The sequence below is a fragment of the Synchiropus splendidus genome, chromosome 2, assembly GCF_027744825.2.
Source record: "Synchiropus splendidus isolate RoL2022-P1 chromosome 2, RoL_Sspl_1.0, whole genome shotgun sequence".
In the NCBI taxonomy this organism is placed as follows: domain Eukaryota; kingdom Metazoa; phylum Chordata; class Actinopteri; order Syngnathiformes; family Callionymidae; genus Synchiropus; species Synchiropus splendidus.
In genome coordinates this window covers 19,909,006-19,922,018 of record NC_071335.1, presented here as the reverse complement: position 1 = coordinate 19,922,018, position 13,013 = coordinate 19,909,006, and the positions used below count along the sequence as shown (strand labels likewise).

Genomic DNA, 13,013 nt, shown 5'->3' with positions numbered 1-13,013 from the left:
TAAATAGAACAAATCTGATTAGAGCACGCTCAGCTGAACTGACAGAGCAGCAGCTTTGCCACCTGGCGCTATCGCGGCAGACTCGCCTGCCGCTTAATCTAACCACCGCTCGGAGTCCGGGGAGCAGCGTCCCTGTCCGCAGGCCCTTTCTGGACATAATGCAGGCAAAAAGCAAATCAGCCAAACAATCAGGGGGTGGAATTCTGCCCGGAACGCGACTGGGGACTGGAGTTAGTGGAAGCGGTTGGAGTGGGTGGGTGGATGTGAAGCAACATCTGTCAGCCCTGAGGCTCAGTCAGTAAATGGCTGCGACAGGAAGAGAGAAGGGACGGATACGGCGACGTAGGTCGGACCGACAGAAACACAGATGGACGGGGACGTCGACGCGATTTGGCTTGTGAGGTCAGGGATGAGAGGACGGCTGGTAGTGAGGTGACAGGGGGCCCTCAAATCTTGCTGAGCAACGCAGTTGAATATTTAATATCGCTTTAGTTAGTTATGTCGTTCTTGCACTTCTTATGTGAAAAGTAGTCAGAGGAGAACTCCTGTCTAGGACCTTTTGGTCCCAGACAAACTAGATGCGCATGGTTCTGGCTCTTTTCGCTCAGGTTTCCTCCCACAGTCCAAAAGGTTAATAGGTGATTTTAACATCCAGGTGAGGGGTTGTCTGTCTACATATGTTGGACTGGACTGTCCAACCTCTTTCATTTTTTAGTTAGGAATCAGAAGCCAGAAGACAGAGCTTCATCTGGAATCATGTGACCACCTTGCTGGGGAAGCATCTCTGTTGCAGCACAAGGGACTTGCTGAGGCAAGTTGCAGCTGTCTGGTGTGTACAGGGCGCAACAGAAGCAGTCTGAGGAGGCCGACTGTAAGGTTCCATTCTCCTTCACAGTGTGTCATCAGGGGAAATGAAGACCCCAAAACTGAGCAATAACTGACATGACAAAAGAAGCTCTAGTTTAGTTTTGTCTGTGAGAACCTTTAATATGCTAGTTATGTTTGTCTTCTCCATCCATAAGCGATGCATCCTTTATTTCCTCAACGGCTCGCTGAATGCCTCCGAAGGCAAGCCTCTGGAGTCGAAGCAAGTTAACAGGAAACCCAATTAAAGTGAGAGTTAGACACTGACACGTTGCTGTTTGTCAAGTCTGGCAGGGGCTTGGCTGAAATGTCAAGTTGTGTTCAATTAGCGTGACTTTAAATGCCTCGGATCAAAAGACGGCAGCTTAATAAGCCGGATCAGACCGTTGATAGCACCTGGTCGATGTGGTGGACGGGGCGAGGAAAGCACGTCATAATTCTGAGCGCATGGGTTTTTTTTCCAGCTGCACTGATGTGGATCGATGGGCTGCCGGTGCCCAGTGGATATTCACATCAGTGCCTTCTTCACTGATGGTTGTCTGTTGTCTCGCGGCTTGAAATGGGATCACAGATTTATTTGACGGGAGTTTAGCAATCACTTTGAATGGTTGTGAAGTGACTTGACCCCTACAACATTACTATCTTGTAAACATCAGTAAGTTCAGCTTCTACATCACACAAGAACAGCATTTGCCCCTCAGCTGTCAGACTGACCAATTTGTGAACATATGTATATCATTTATTTTATTGATTTATGTATTTACTTATCTTGCGTTCATTACTGCTCAATGTGTCAAAGCACTTTCGTAGTTGGTGGGTTCCTGACTGACATTGGCAATAAAGCTTTACTGTTTCTGACATTACTGACGGATCCATCCTTCCCTCACTCACGGACAAAAGGACATGTAACTCATCCAGCGTCAACTGAAGGCAGTCAAAAACAACTTGGCTCACAATTCCTTCCCAAATTCCACACGCGCTCCTGTATCAAAGACTTTCCTACATATATAAACCTCTCAAACACGCTGCATTTACTCCGCAGCGCTGAGCTATCTGTGCGTCACAGACCACGGCTAGAACTGAAGCTGCGGCGAGGAAAACAAACAGCGCTATCTGCATAACAGCGCGACTGGGTAATGGTCAGATGGAAAGGGGCCAGTTATGAAGGAAGCAAATGGGTTGGACGTGAGCGGGGACTCTAAGTGCACTGCCGAGAACGACCAATTAGATTGAACAGAAGTGTGGCACTGATGAAATGAGGAAACGATGAAGCAAGTCAGTGACGGAAGCGAAAGATAATTTAAGATGGAGGGTGAGTGGCACTTCATTTCATCCACGAGTGCAGTCTCTGCATTATTTTGGAGACATTGCCTGAATTCTTAGTCGTCGTCATTGTCATCACATATTTGTATGTGTATATATATATATATATATATATATATATATATATATATATATATATATATATATATATATATATAAACATGCTAAACAAAGTGATCAACTGAAGAGCTTAAAACAATGTTAATAATGTTGTTATAAACCTAAAATAAAATGAATTCGTTGATAAAAACATCGGAACAAACCTTTTAATTTCATTTCATTCTCTAGTTTCTAACTTTGACAGGTCAGTGGCCAGCTAAACATAGCTATCCAGGACAAGAAGCAGGGACACTGCTCCTCCGAGAGAAGGTGAGGACTCCTCTGTTGACCTGGGTGTTGCCCTGAAGAGCTGGAGAAGGATTCAGAGGAGTGTCTTGGGATCTTACTCATGAGTGAGGGAAGGATGAAGACGGACAGATGGATCGTTGAGGACAATGCGTTGGTCTGTTGAGGCGAAAGACAAAGCTCTCTGGATTTGTAACTGTGCAGAGAAGAACCTCTGCTCCTCCAAGAGCTGCCATATGAGAGTTGGCCTCTGTTCTGCTGGAAATATGAAACCATACTGCGAGTTTGTGAAACGATAGCCAGAATCTGAAAAGTCTTTTTTCAAAGACAAATCTCCGATTGTGGAGCGTAGCTCATGATCAACTCTCAAGACAAAGAGTCCGCTCATCCTGGATCTCCAGTAAAAAACGTGTTCATATCAGAGTATCCGACACATTGGGAAAATGGCTGACATTATTCCAGAGAGGCATTACCTACCGAGTGAATCCATCAACCATTTAATCCAGCAACATCCCTGCTGTGGGTTTTTTTTTTGCTCTCTCCATTTGCTGGACTAATTTGCTGAAACCTGAAGTGTTCCTCTCACATGTCCACTCGTATGTGTCCTCCGCGTGAAGCCACCAGGTGAAAATGGATGTAATTGCTGCTGTCGGTGTGTTTTCCTCCCTTCACGAGTCTTTCTTTTGCTGCTCTTTTCTGCCGTCTCTATCAATATATCTCCCCTCAAGTTTAATTCCTGCTCCCGGTGTCCTCCTGGGCTTTGCTCCCTAAACCTCCAGCAGTCACAATGGCTTGATTTACTGGCACTGCTGGGCGAAGAGTGAGGCTTTTGTCTGCCACCAGCAGCGATCACATGGCGCCACGCCGGGGGTGACAGCGAGAGTGATGACCCCCCAGCCTCCGCGACCCTGCTCGGAATTTACAGCAGAGAGAGAGCAGCTTGTGTGTCGCTGTGATGGAAGCAACACAACATGCAGTACGGCAAATTACCGGCCCACATTAAACACTAATGTCTCTCACGATCCCACTCCTTCATCCAACGACAGCTCCTGACTATATTTGCAGAGTTAAATGTCAACTGTGTCTCAGTGAGCTGCTGGCAAATAACAGCCTTTAAAGCCACAAGGATGTTCTGCATGCAGGTGACGCTGCCGTTCTTCCCATTAACCTCTGTGAAGAACACCGCTCCATACAGTCATAACAGCCTTGTTCAACACAAGAGCCTCCATATTTCCACATCCACTAATGACTTTGATATTTAAATAAACAACAGCAGGATGGTTCTGTCACATCACAGATATTGAAGTTAATGATTGTTTGAACGCTAGTCTTATGCAGCAGCGCTTCGCCGCGTAAAAACATGCTCGACTCTCTGCAGGCAGCTCATAGGGGACATTGTACCCATGTTGAATCTTAATCACCAAATCCTCAACAAACTCTCGCTCCTAAGACGTCAAATAGTGACTGTCTTCGAGTGACTTTTGACTCCTATGTTGATGCCTTGAGGTCCATTTATGCTCCCTTTGTATGTGAATTGTACCTGTCCGTTCCCATCCCAGATCACATGCTTCCATGCATTCTTTATGTTGCTCTTCACCAATATATCCACCAGCGGGAGCAGCCCATAGTCAAAAGTTTATAGCAACACCAAACCACAAAACTACACAATTTCTACCATTGTCATGTCGTCTTCATGTCTCATTACAGCTACGTCTCTCGTAGGAACAGCAACACTGCCCCTCATGGTCTCCGATAGTACTGTTTGGTCCGTATCTGCAAGCTTTGTGGAAACATGCAGGGACACGAACAGATCCGGACTTATCTGGATTCATTTGTAACATCAATAAATGGGCCTTTCAGCACTGCATGTTGACGCATTAGGTTTTCAATAAAAGCAGATGCTTCGTCTCCATGTCCGCTGTGTTTCTGTCACAGTGACTACTCCACCCGAAACGTGAAATGGGAAAGGACATGTATTTACTCCATTGAAACACCTATGGGTCAGTACATGGAAGGTCGACTTTAGCGCCAAGATAGGATGCACTTGTAGATAGTGGCTACCTTGTGATTGAGAATGGGTTGGTTCTGACATACTTTACTGTATCTGTAACTTTGTCCGAACGGCTAGGGTGTATTTTCTAAAATTATATATAATTATGGAGAATTATATATTATATTATACATAATTCTGTAGTCAAAAACAATCGTCTTCCCTTAGATTCCAGGTTTGGAATCCAGAATAGACAAGAAAATTTCCCATGGGGCCACATTAGTTTTGTGACTGTGAGAGGGTATAAAACCAAAAGAGTTGTTTCTAAAATATTATAAGACAAGAAAAGTGTAATTACGCTGTGAAGTGTCTTGAAAATGTTTTATATTCCTAGGTATTATTTCATTTTGCATATGTTTCATTTGAGGAGTTTTAAAACTGTTTACTCTGACCACATGACACCTGCCCCCAACACATACATAATGAGAGATGCTTTGGGGCACTCACCTTCCTCTTGTTGTTGGGGCTCACGTACAGGTAACTGAGAATCGTCTTGGCTCCGACTTTGTCATTCAGCTTCTGGTACGTTGCCCCATAGTCCGTCGACCTGAAATGGAGTCAGAAGGGTGAGCCGTGGAACACGAGCCACCATGTTGTTGTGACACTGTGGGGACATCAGCTGGTGTTTCCCCAAGGCACACCGGCAAGCGCGGTCAGGCCTCCTGTTCTGGTCACGTCCGCACCCATCGGAACACAAACACGTTGAATAAAACATTAGTGATGAATTTGGGAGTCTGGGAAAGAGCGCGGCGGCCCTGAAGGACAGAACACAACACTTGATTGAACATACTAATTACCACACAAATATGACGATGAAAACAGAGCGGTATCGGGAGGGCTGAAGTTGTCACTGGCAGCCAAACTCATCTGTCAAAGGTTTTGGTTATAATATCAGTCTCACTTTTAAATGGAGGCTGATAGTCATGCAAGGCACCACTGTGGTGTTCCTCAGGTGAAGGAGTCCAAATATCTCCACTGGGGGAGCTGGGGGAGAGGGGCGCAGGGGCCTCTGCACCTAACTGACTAAGGCTAGGAAGAGCAAAAACTTGTCATAAAAAACAGGAAAGAAACAGGAAGATACAGAGTCCTAGTTAGTCTTGATGAGGATTCAGTTCAGACTCAACTTGATTCATCTAAAAAAAGAGAGCTGATAATAATTTATAAAATGTGACTTCACCCAGGCTGCATATTTTATATTGGTCAGCCAAACCACCCAACTTAATTTGGGTGACGTGCTGTTCATGTATCTTTCATGTTGACGACCTCAATAGCTGAAGTGCTGGAAATGAAAGTAGAGTCTCTCCCATGAACTTTTATATCAAATGTAAGTTGAACTCCAAAGCAGTCTTGAGATAGTGACTGACTGACTCGCTTGTGATGCATCCAGAGAACTTCTGCGTCTTATAGCTCAGCTCTTTCATCATCACGTCCCTGTGTAGGACCGTTGTTCTGTACTCCTGAATGAGACCCTATGACACCTGAAGATCTGATCTCCAATCTGAGTCCAAAACCATGTTCGCAGTGGAACAGATTCTCATAAGACTGTGAAGTGAGCGACAGAGCCACATCATCAGCAAAGAGAAGTCTCAAGATCTTGACCCAGAGAGCCTCTCCACTCTGAGAGGATTCTGTCAGGTGAATAATCGGCAGCTGTGGTCAGTGCTCACTGGCTCTAGAGCACCATCCACAGGAAAACACATGGACAAGGTCTCGTCCCACAGATGTAGGGCCGCTGCCCTTCTTGGATCTCAGGTTCAGATTCTTCACTCCAGCCTGGATTGATCATGAAAATTCGATCAAACAGCCTCACGGTCTTGTGAGAACCTCATGCACGCGTGCCCACCAGTGATGTGGTCCACTCTTCATCAAAACCATGGTCCCAGGGAAACTATCATTTACAATTTAATTCTGCTTCCATCTCCCAAGAATCTGCCGTGGTGCGGACGTTTTATTGGCCTGCGCAGCCGTTAAAAGTCATTGGCCTCTAAATCAAAGGATTCTTTGACAGACGCAGATCAATATCCCGATGATGTCACAGCTTCACGGTCCAAGGTGGCATCACAATTGAGGAATGAATCGCGGAGATGCGCAGGACGCCTCATTCTTCCGAAGATGCTCATGAATATTTTTTCATCTGTCAAAGAAGATGTGCTTGTCAACATACATGGAGAAGGAGGAGAAATAAAGATCAGTCTATGTCAAATGATTTCTTCATCTGAAGTCCTGCAGCAGCGTTTTCTTTGCCGCCCTTTCAAAAACCTGGACGCTCCCGGCGTCATCAATACCTCAAATTAAACTTCTTCCTCAATTGAGCGTTGAGCCTTAAATCCGAGCTGACAGCCGCGATAACTTTCTCAAACTTTAGGAAGACGCTCTGAAATATTGAGTTTCAACTGCATGCAAATTTAACATTCTCGCTTTGAGCAGCATTTGAATATTTTAGCTCTAATTCGACACTGGCCTTGATTTAGCTTTTGCGTTGACTTTGCCGGAAGGGAACAGGCAGGAACTTCTTCATTTGCATGTTTGAGAGTGGGCAAAATAAATAAAACCTTTTATCACAGCGCACAAGAAACAGTTGTTTAAGTTCCTAATTATGTTTTAAAATAGTTCAACATGGACAAGTGAGGTTGAGTTGGAAGAACTTTGGGCATCATATTTGTTGTGGGGAAAAAATGTGTTAGTCAGCTGGAAATTTCTGATTTTAATTCAACAAGAAATATTTTCATTGTTATGCAGCTGAATGTCAAGTTGTTGAAAAAGGTCAATAAATCAGCTCCACTAACCCAGCGACCACGGGTCTTGGATGGAGCGTCACAAACATGCTGTAGCAACCCATTCTCACTCCCTCGGTGTCATATATTGACCTTGGGAAAGTGGACTTGTGCGTTCTATACTGATGCCAAAGGCAGCCTTCTCATAGTTCTCTTCTCTGATGTCTGTTTATAACCCCTTACGTGGCTCTCCTCCTTACTGACGATGCAGAGTCACCATGACTGGAACACGCCCAGTTTGAGTGGCTTTAAAGATCAAATACACATTGTTACAAGTAGTAGCACAGATCCATCTGTGGAGGTCCATTTCCCCTCACTTCTGAACAAGACCCGATGATACCAGAACTCCTCCACCTTGGGAAGATCTCATCCCTGATCTGGGGATTCCAGTACCATGTCAACGTAACTATCCTCATTAGACAGTGAAGCGAAAAATGGAGGCAACAGAACCATAACATCAGCAAAGAGAAGTGTCGAGATCCTGACCCAGAGAGCCTCTCCACTCACAGAGGATTCCGTCGAGTGATGAAGGGCAGCTCTTGACCTTGAAAAGGGAAAAGGTCCCGTTCCACATATGAATGCAGAACAAACTACCGGTGTCCTTGACTTATTTTGAAAAATCACTCACAGTTTCTTTTGCAGTAAGACATGAATGAAATAAGTAAAAGACTGATGCTTGTTTGGTCTTGGGTCTCCGTATGGTCTGGTCTCGACGCGGTCACATCAGGGATGTAGAGCGACGCCTGGGCCTCTGTCTGGCGAACAGAAGGTGGATGGTTCTGCATGAGTCGTTAGCCTTGACGGGCCATTCTTCTACCTGGTTTGTCAGTATTCTGCTTGAGGAACTTTTCCACCTGTAAACAACATCCTGGTAGTCAGTGCTGCAATCCAGACCTTCAGCCCTTTGTCCTTGTTAAAACTTCTATTCTACATTGCCCACAAGCTGTGGTGCCCCCGCCATGTTTCTCTGCAGTTTGGTGGTTGTTTTTTACATTTTTGCTGCTGTGCGACTGTGCCACGTCCTTGAGTGTTGGAGAGAAGAGACAATGTGAACCACACTATCTCTCAGCTGAAATGTGTCCGTCACTGGAGCAAAGTCTGAGAAGGCACACATGGTAATTAAACTTGCATGTAACGAACGAACGTATGAGTGAAATTGATTCTGGATACAGAGGGTGTTGGCGTTAGAGCTCTTCCATCAGACACTTGTCACTTCTCTGGAACACAGTGAAATGAGTCACTTATTAAAAGGCTCAGCGGGGAAAGTTTCAATTATGATTTCTGCGCTTGGACTCTTTGAAGGGCGGCTCGCGCGCATTATCATCAATATTGTCTGGGAGGACGACGGCAGCTGTTGGCGTGAGGTCATTTCCTGCCAGTTGAGATACGGCGTAAATTGAGGCAGGCCTGGTTGCCGGATCATTTGGGAGTGCTCAGCACATTTAGACGGTAGATCTTCCCACCATCCCCTCCACCCCCACGCCCTGCTACACCGCACTCCCCGTTCATCATATTCCTGTCCCCTCCGGTTCTGTGGTGGCGGCTGTTGTGGGCTGCGTTTAACTTTTATTTCATTACATGCCGGGCACTTCGCAGCCACTATCATATGCAGTATGTAAATCATATCGATCCACATGCACTTAATGCAAATCAGCTTCGAAAAGTACAAAGTTTTCATTAATGTATTTTTCTACCTCCAGTGACGAAAGTCTCTCCTTGTGTCCTCATTATCTGGCTGGTTTTTCATTCCGAAGGTTTGGTTCCCAAATGAGGGGGTGAAGACTAGGGATGGGAATTGATGCGATGTTAACAATTCCGATTCCGTTATTAATACTACTTAACAATTTGTTTCCTTAGAAGATGGTCTTATCGATTACCAATGGAGGGGAAACTGAAGAGAAACAGGCGGAATTATTATAGTATCAATAGATTTGGGTATTTTTAGATTATAGCAATTCCATTTAACACACTACTCACTGAAACTGTAAAGATTGCCAGAGTCAAATAAAGATAAAAAATAAAGTCTTAAAACCTCTAGATCAGTTCACTGTACCTTGTACTTGAGTTACCATCTGAGCTATGTTGCTCCCCAAACGACAGCTTCTACCTCAGAAGCCCAGTCTTCAGTAAACTGATCTGGGATCCAGTTCTTTTAGTGGTGTCTAGTCTATCCTCACTTCACTTGTGAACAAGATCCTAAGGTAGATATCTTCTAATACTTTTGGGTCGCCTTGGTTGGTACTGGGCGACAACATTACTGGTTGAGTGTTGTGTCCATCCACGAAGGGGAGCTGGTCCTCAGTCCTAAGTCATGAGAGTTGAATGTCCCTGCCTGATGGAGCCGAACAAAAACACATCTGCTGATGTGTCGAGTTTTCTCATTTATCAGTCCACCAGGTTACACCATGTGGCCTTTGATACTCTACCTACCTACTCTTGCACAACAGCAGTATAATTTTAGAACCGTACATGTGGCAAGAAAACGATGCACAGACAAAGTGTATTCATTACAGTTGAGCAGTGAAATAATTGGCAGTTCAAGGACTCTTGTTTCAAGGTTTGTCGTGCGATCACTCAAACCGAGGGATATAAAATTCAGAGGAGCAGCAGAAGCCTTTCAGACAGCAGAGGTTGCATTCGTTGTTTACTCCATCATCTGACCCCCAAATTACCCAATAATGGTCCTCGCTCTCATTATCCTCTTTGCTCCCTCAGAATGAATATAATCTGTTCATTCATCTGCCTCCGTGTCAGTCTGCCTGCCTCGCCACACGCACCATTAATCATCCACCCATTACTAGCGGCCAAGTTTTCCCAGGACATCAGGTTTAGATTGACTTGGGTGATGGATCAATGGTCAAGGACCGATTACAAAACTAATGTATCATCTGTTCAGGCAAAGAGAAAAACCCTTTCCAGACCCTCCCGAGTGCGCTACATGGTACATTAATCGCAGCTACGGGTGATGGCTGAGGCCAGAATAGGTGGGGAACCATGAATAATCCATCTACTTTCCAATCTGTCTTCGGTAACTGGACTCTTAAGATGACTGGCTGCACTACTGGGATGTTAAACGCTCCGAGGTTCATTCAAAATGTGCACCGCCACATTTACAAAAATATTCTAAATCGCCTGTGACTGAAGGGTTGACAGTTTCATAGCTGAGTCGAGAAATATGGGGTCTCGATAAAGGGGCTGACGGAGCTCATGCTAATTAAGTGTGTGATGGTGTAGGTGGGCATAGGGTTGGCTGGCAACAGCAGGGGAGGCGGGGGGGTTGAGAAGATGGACAGCAAGAGCACAAGTCGCATGTGGCATGGCGAGACTGGACTCACACTGAACTCTTGAGTCCACTGTTGTCGCAGAGGTCGGCCTTCCATATGACACAGGTATTTCAGCGCTGCGAAATGCTTCCCTTCCCACGTGATGTTTAAAAAGGGGTTGGGGTTTGGATGCTGTGCCATCAAGTGACTGACGCGTCAACTCCCATGGCTTGACCCGAACCCCTCACCACCGTTGCTCTTTAATGTGATGTACTCTGTCAACATGCAACACAGATAGCCGACAGGTGCGTCACCCAGGTGGCGCTCTCTATAAACACCTGAGTTGAAAGACATTTAGAGTTCTTTTTAACTCAACTTCACTGTTCACAGGGAACTCCACTGCTCTAAGTTAACCTGGGAAAATGTGTTGGACATTTAGCCCAGAATAATGGGTTGAAGAGTAACAATTCTGGGTTAATTCTACCTCAAAATGAGCTGCAATTAATTTAGTATTTACTGTCTTGAAACCATTATTTCAAGCCAACATAAACAGCTCAGAAATAACAGGAGTTTTTAGAGTGTGAAAAGTGGATGGTGTGGCTTCCTAGTGTAACTCAGCATTGGAGGTTTTGAGCTTGTGTTAATTTAGTCAGCGATCCTCTTTCCCATGACGAAGATGAGATGATGATGACACGGCACCAATGTTAGAATAACACTGACGAAACTGCATGAATGTGCGTCATAAATGAAAACGTGAAGATGTTTTGCAAGAGTGAAAAAGAAAAACGAAAACTCCCTTCTTGGTTTCGTTTACTACACAAGAAAAAACACAACTTCTTTATTACGGCAGAAGTATCATCCAATTACGTCTCCTCCTGCAGTGCCCCCGCTGGTTTCATGCAGGACGGTTACCACGAGCGTTGGAGACACCAGGTCTGCCATTTCAATGTTTCTGCGACATGTAAACAATCGTGGCTTAAATGACAGCTGCCAATGCCTACAGAACAATGATCCCTTTTTAAAAGATGATCTCTCATGTCACCAAACGTACTACTACAATGCGGATACATCAAAACAAGCGGAAAACACACAACGCATCATGGTGATGGACCTATTGACGGTGTCTTTAACTGAAATCGTTATAACTGATGTTTATTGCTTGTGAAACTGAAGTGGCGCATCCAGCCAGACAAATGAAGAGACGGACCGGGTGAAGGCGGCGGGAGACGGAAGAGAGATTTACTTCTCTTCATTAAAAACTAGCATTTTTATTGTCACCAATTCAATATATGTCTAAACTTGGCTTCGCTTCTTGACTGGCTGCTTTCCATGTTGTCTTCTTTTTTTTTGAGGAGGGTTCAATAGTGAATGCATACTGAGTCAACAATCAAGTCAACAATCAAAACACTAACAGCAAAGTTGCATTGAGGATTCATTCATTCAGTTTATTCAAGATGCTGAGTATTCCAGATTTTTTGTCCATATTTTAGCAGTGGAACTCAAGTCAACGGGAATAAACAAACAATAAGCATCTCTGGAATTAAAAGAATGACTAAAATGTTTTGACTAAAACTTGAATGAAATACATTTCAGAGTTTTCATTGACAACTAAATTGTTGTGACTTTCAGTCGACTAAAACATGACTAACAAATACAATATGAGAATGACGGCAGGTGACTATGAAATAACTAAGTTTAAAAACTGTGCGACAAAATTCAGACTATTTCAAGCGTAATTTAAAAAGCTTGATAGGGTTACCAAGGTTCTGAATCTGCTCAGAGCGTCCAGATCTCTCTGAGCTTCAGATGTTGTCCTCACTTTCAGACACGTGACAGCGAGGCATTGTGACATGGCGGCAACACTGTTGAAAGCAAGTAGGTTTCCGGTTTAACTGCAGCCATGTGAGCCTTTAGTAGAGTCTGTTGTTGTGAGGTTGCAACGCCAACCTGGTGGACCTCGGGCGGCTGGCCACATGACTAGATTCCACATTTAAAAGACTGCATATGGAGTAGAGAAAGTTTCTCAACATCTCAGACTGCACCAGCTCAACTTCTCGACCATTCCTGACTGACATTCAACAGATTATAGAAACACAGCAGTAGAACTCTCCGTCAGCAAACGCAACAGTTGCTGCAGGAGTGTTTGAGAGCCAGAGTGCAGCTGAGGAAAGTGACAGTGATATCCACCAGGGGGCATCTTGGATAACAACACTTTCCACTGAGCTCAGTATGCTAATTCCCTGGTAGCGGTACTGGGGCTCGCTCCGAGGCATGCTGGGAGTGATTCAAACCTCACATTTAAAAGAAATAAATACCCTAAATATTGTTGCTTGGGGTCAATTTGTTTTTTCAAACTCAGGAGCGGCAGGAGGTGCAGAAATGTCATGAAGCCAT

The 13,013-nt window shown here is 44.7% G+C and overlaps 1 protein-coding gene across 6 annotated transcripts in view; it reads right to left on the bottom strand.

Annotated features, from left to right (window-relative positions):
- The window catches only part of LOC128754807 (VPS10 domain-containing receptor SorCS1), a 109,805-nt gene that overhangs the window by 46,579 nt on the left and 50,213 nt on the right, over positions 1–13,013 (bottom strand). For all 6 annotated transcript variants that reach the window (XR_008413982.1, XR_008413983.1, XR_008413984.1 and 3 more), the window contains exon 3: positions 5,030–5,129. Coding sequence is in view for 3 of the 6 variants with exons in the window: in XM_053857718.1 (XP_053713693.1) it covers positions 5,030–5,129 (100 nt within the window). In the remaining 3 variants the exon portion in view is untranslated. The remainder of the gene's footprint in view (positions 1–5,029; positions 5,130–13,013) is intronic.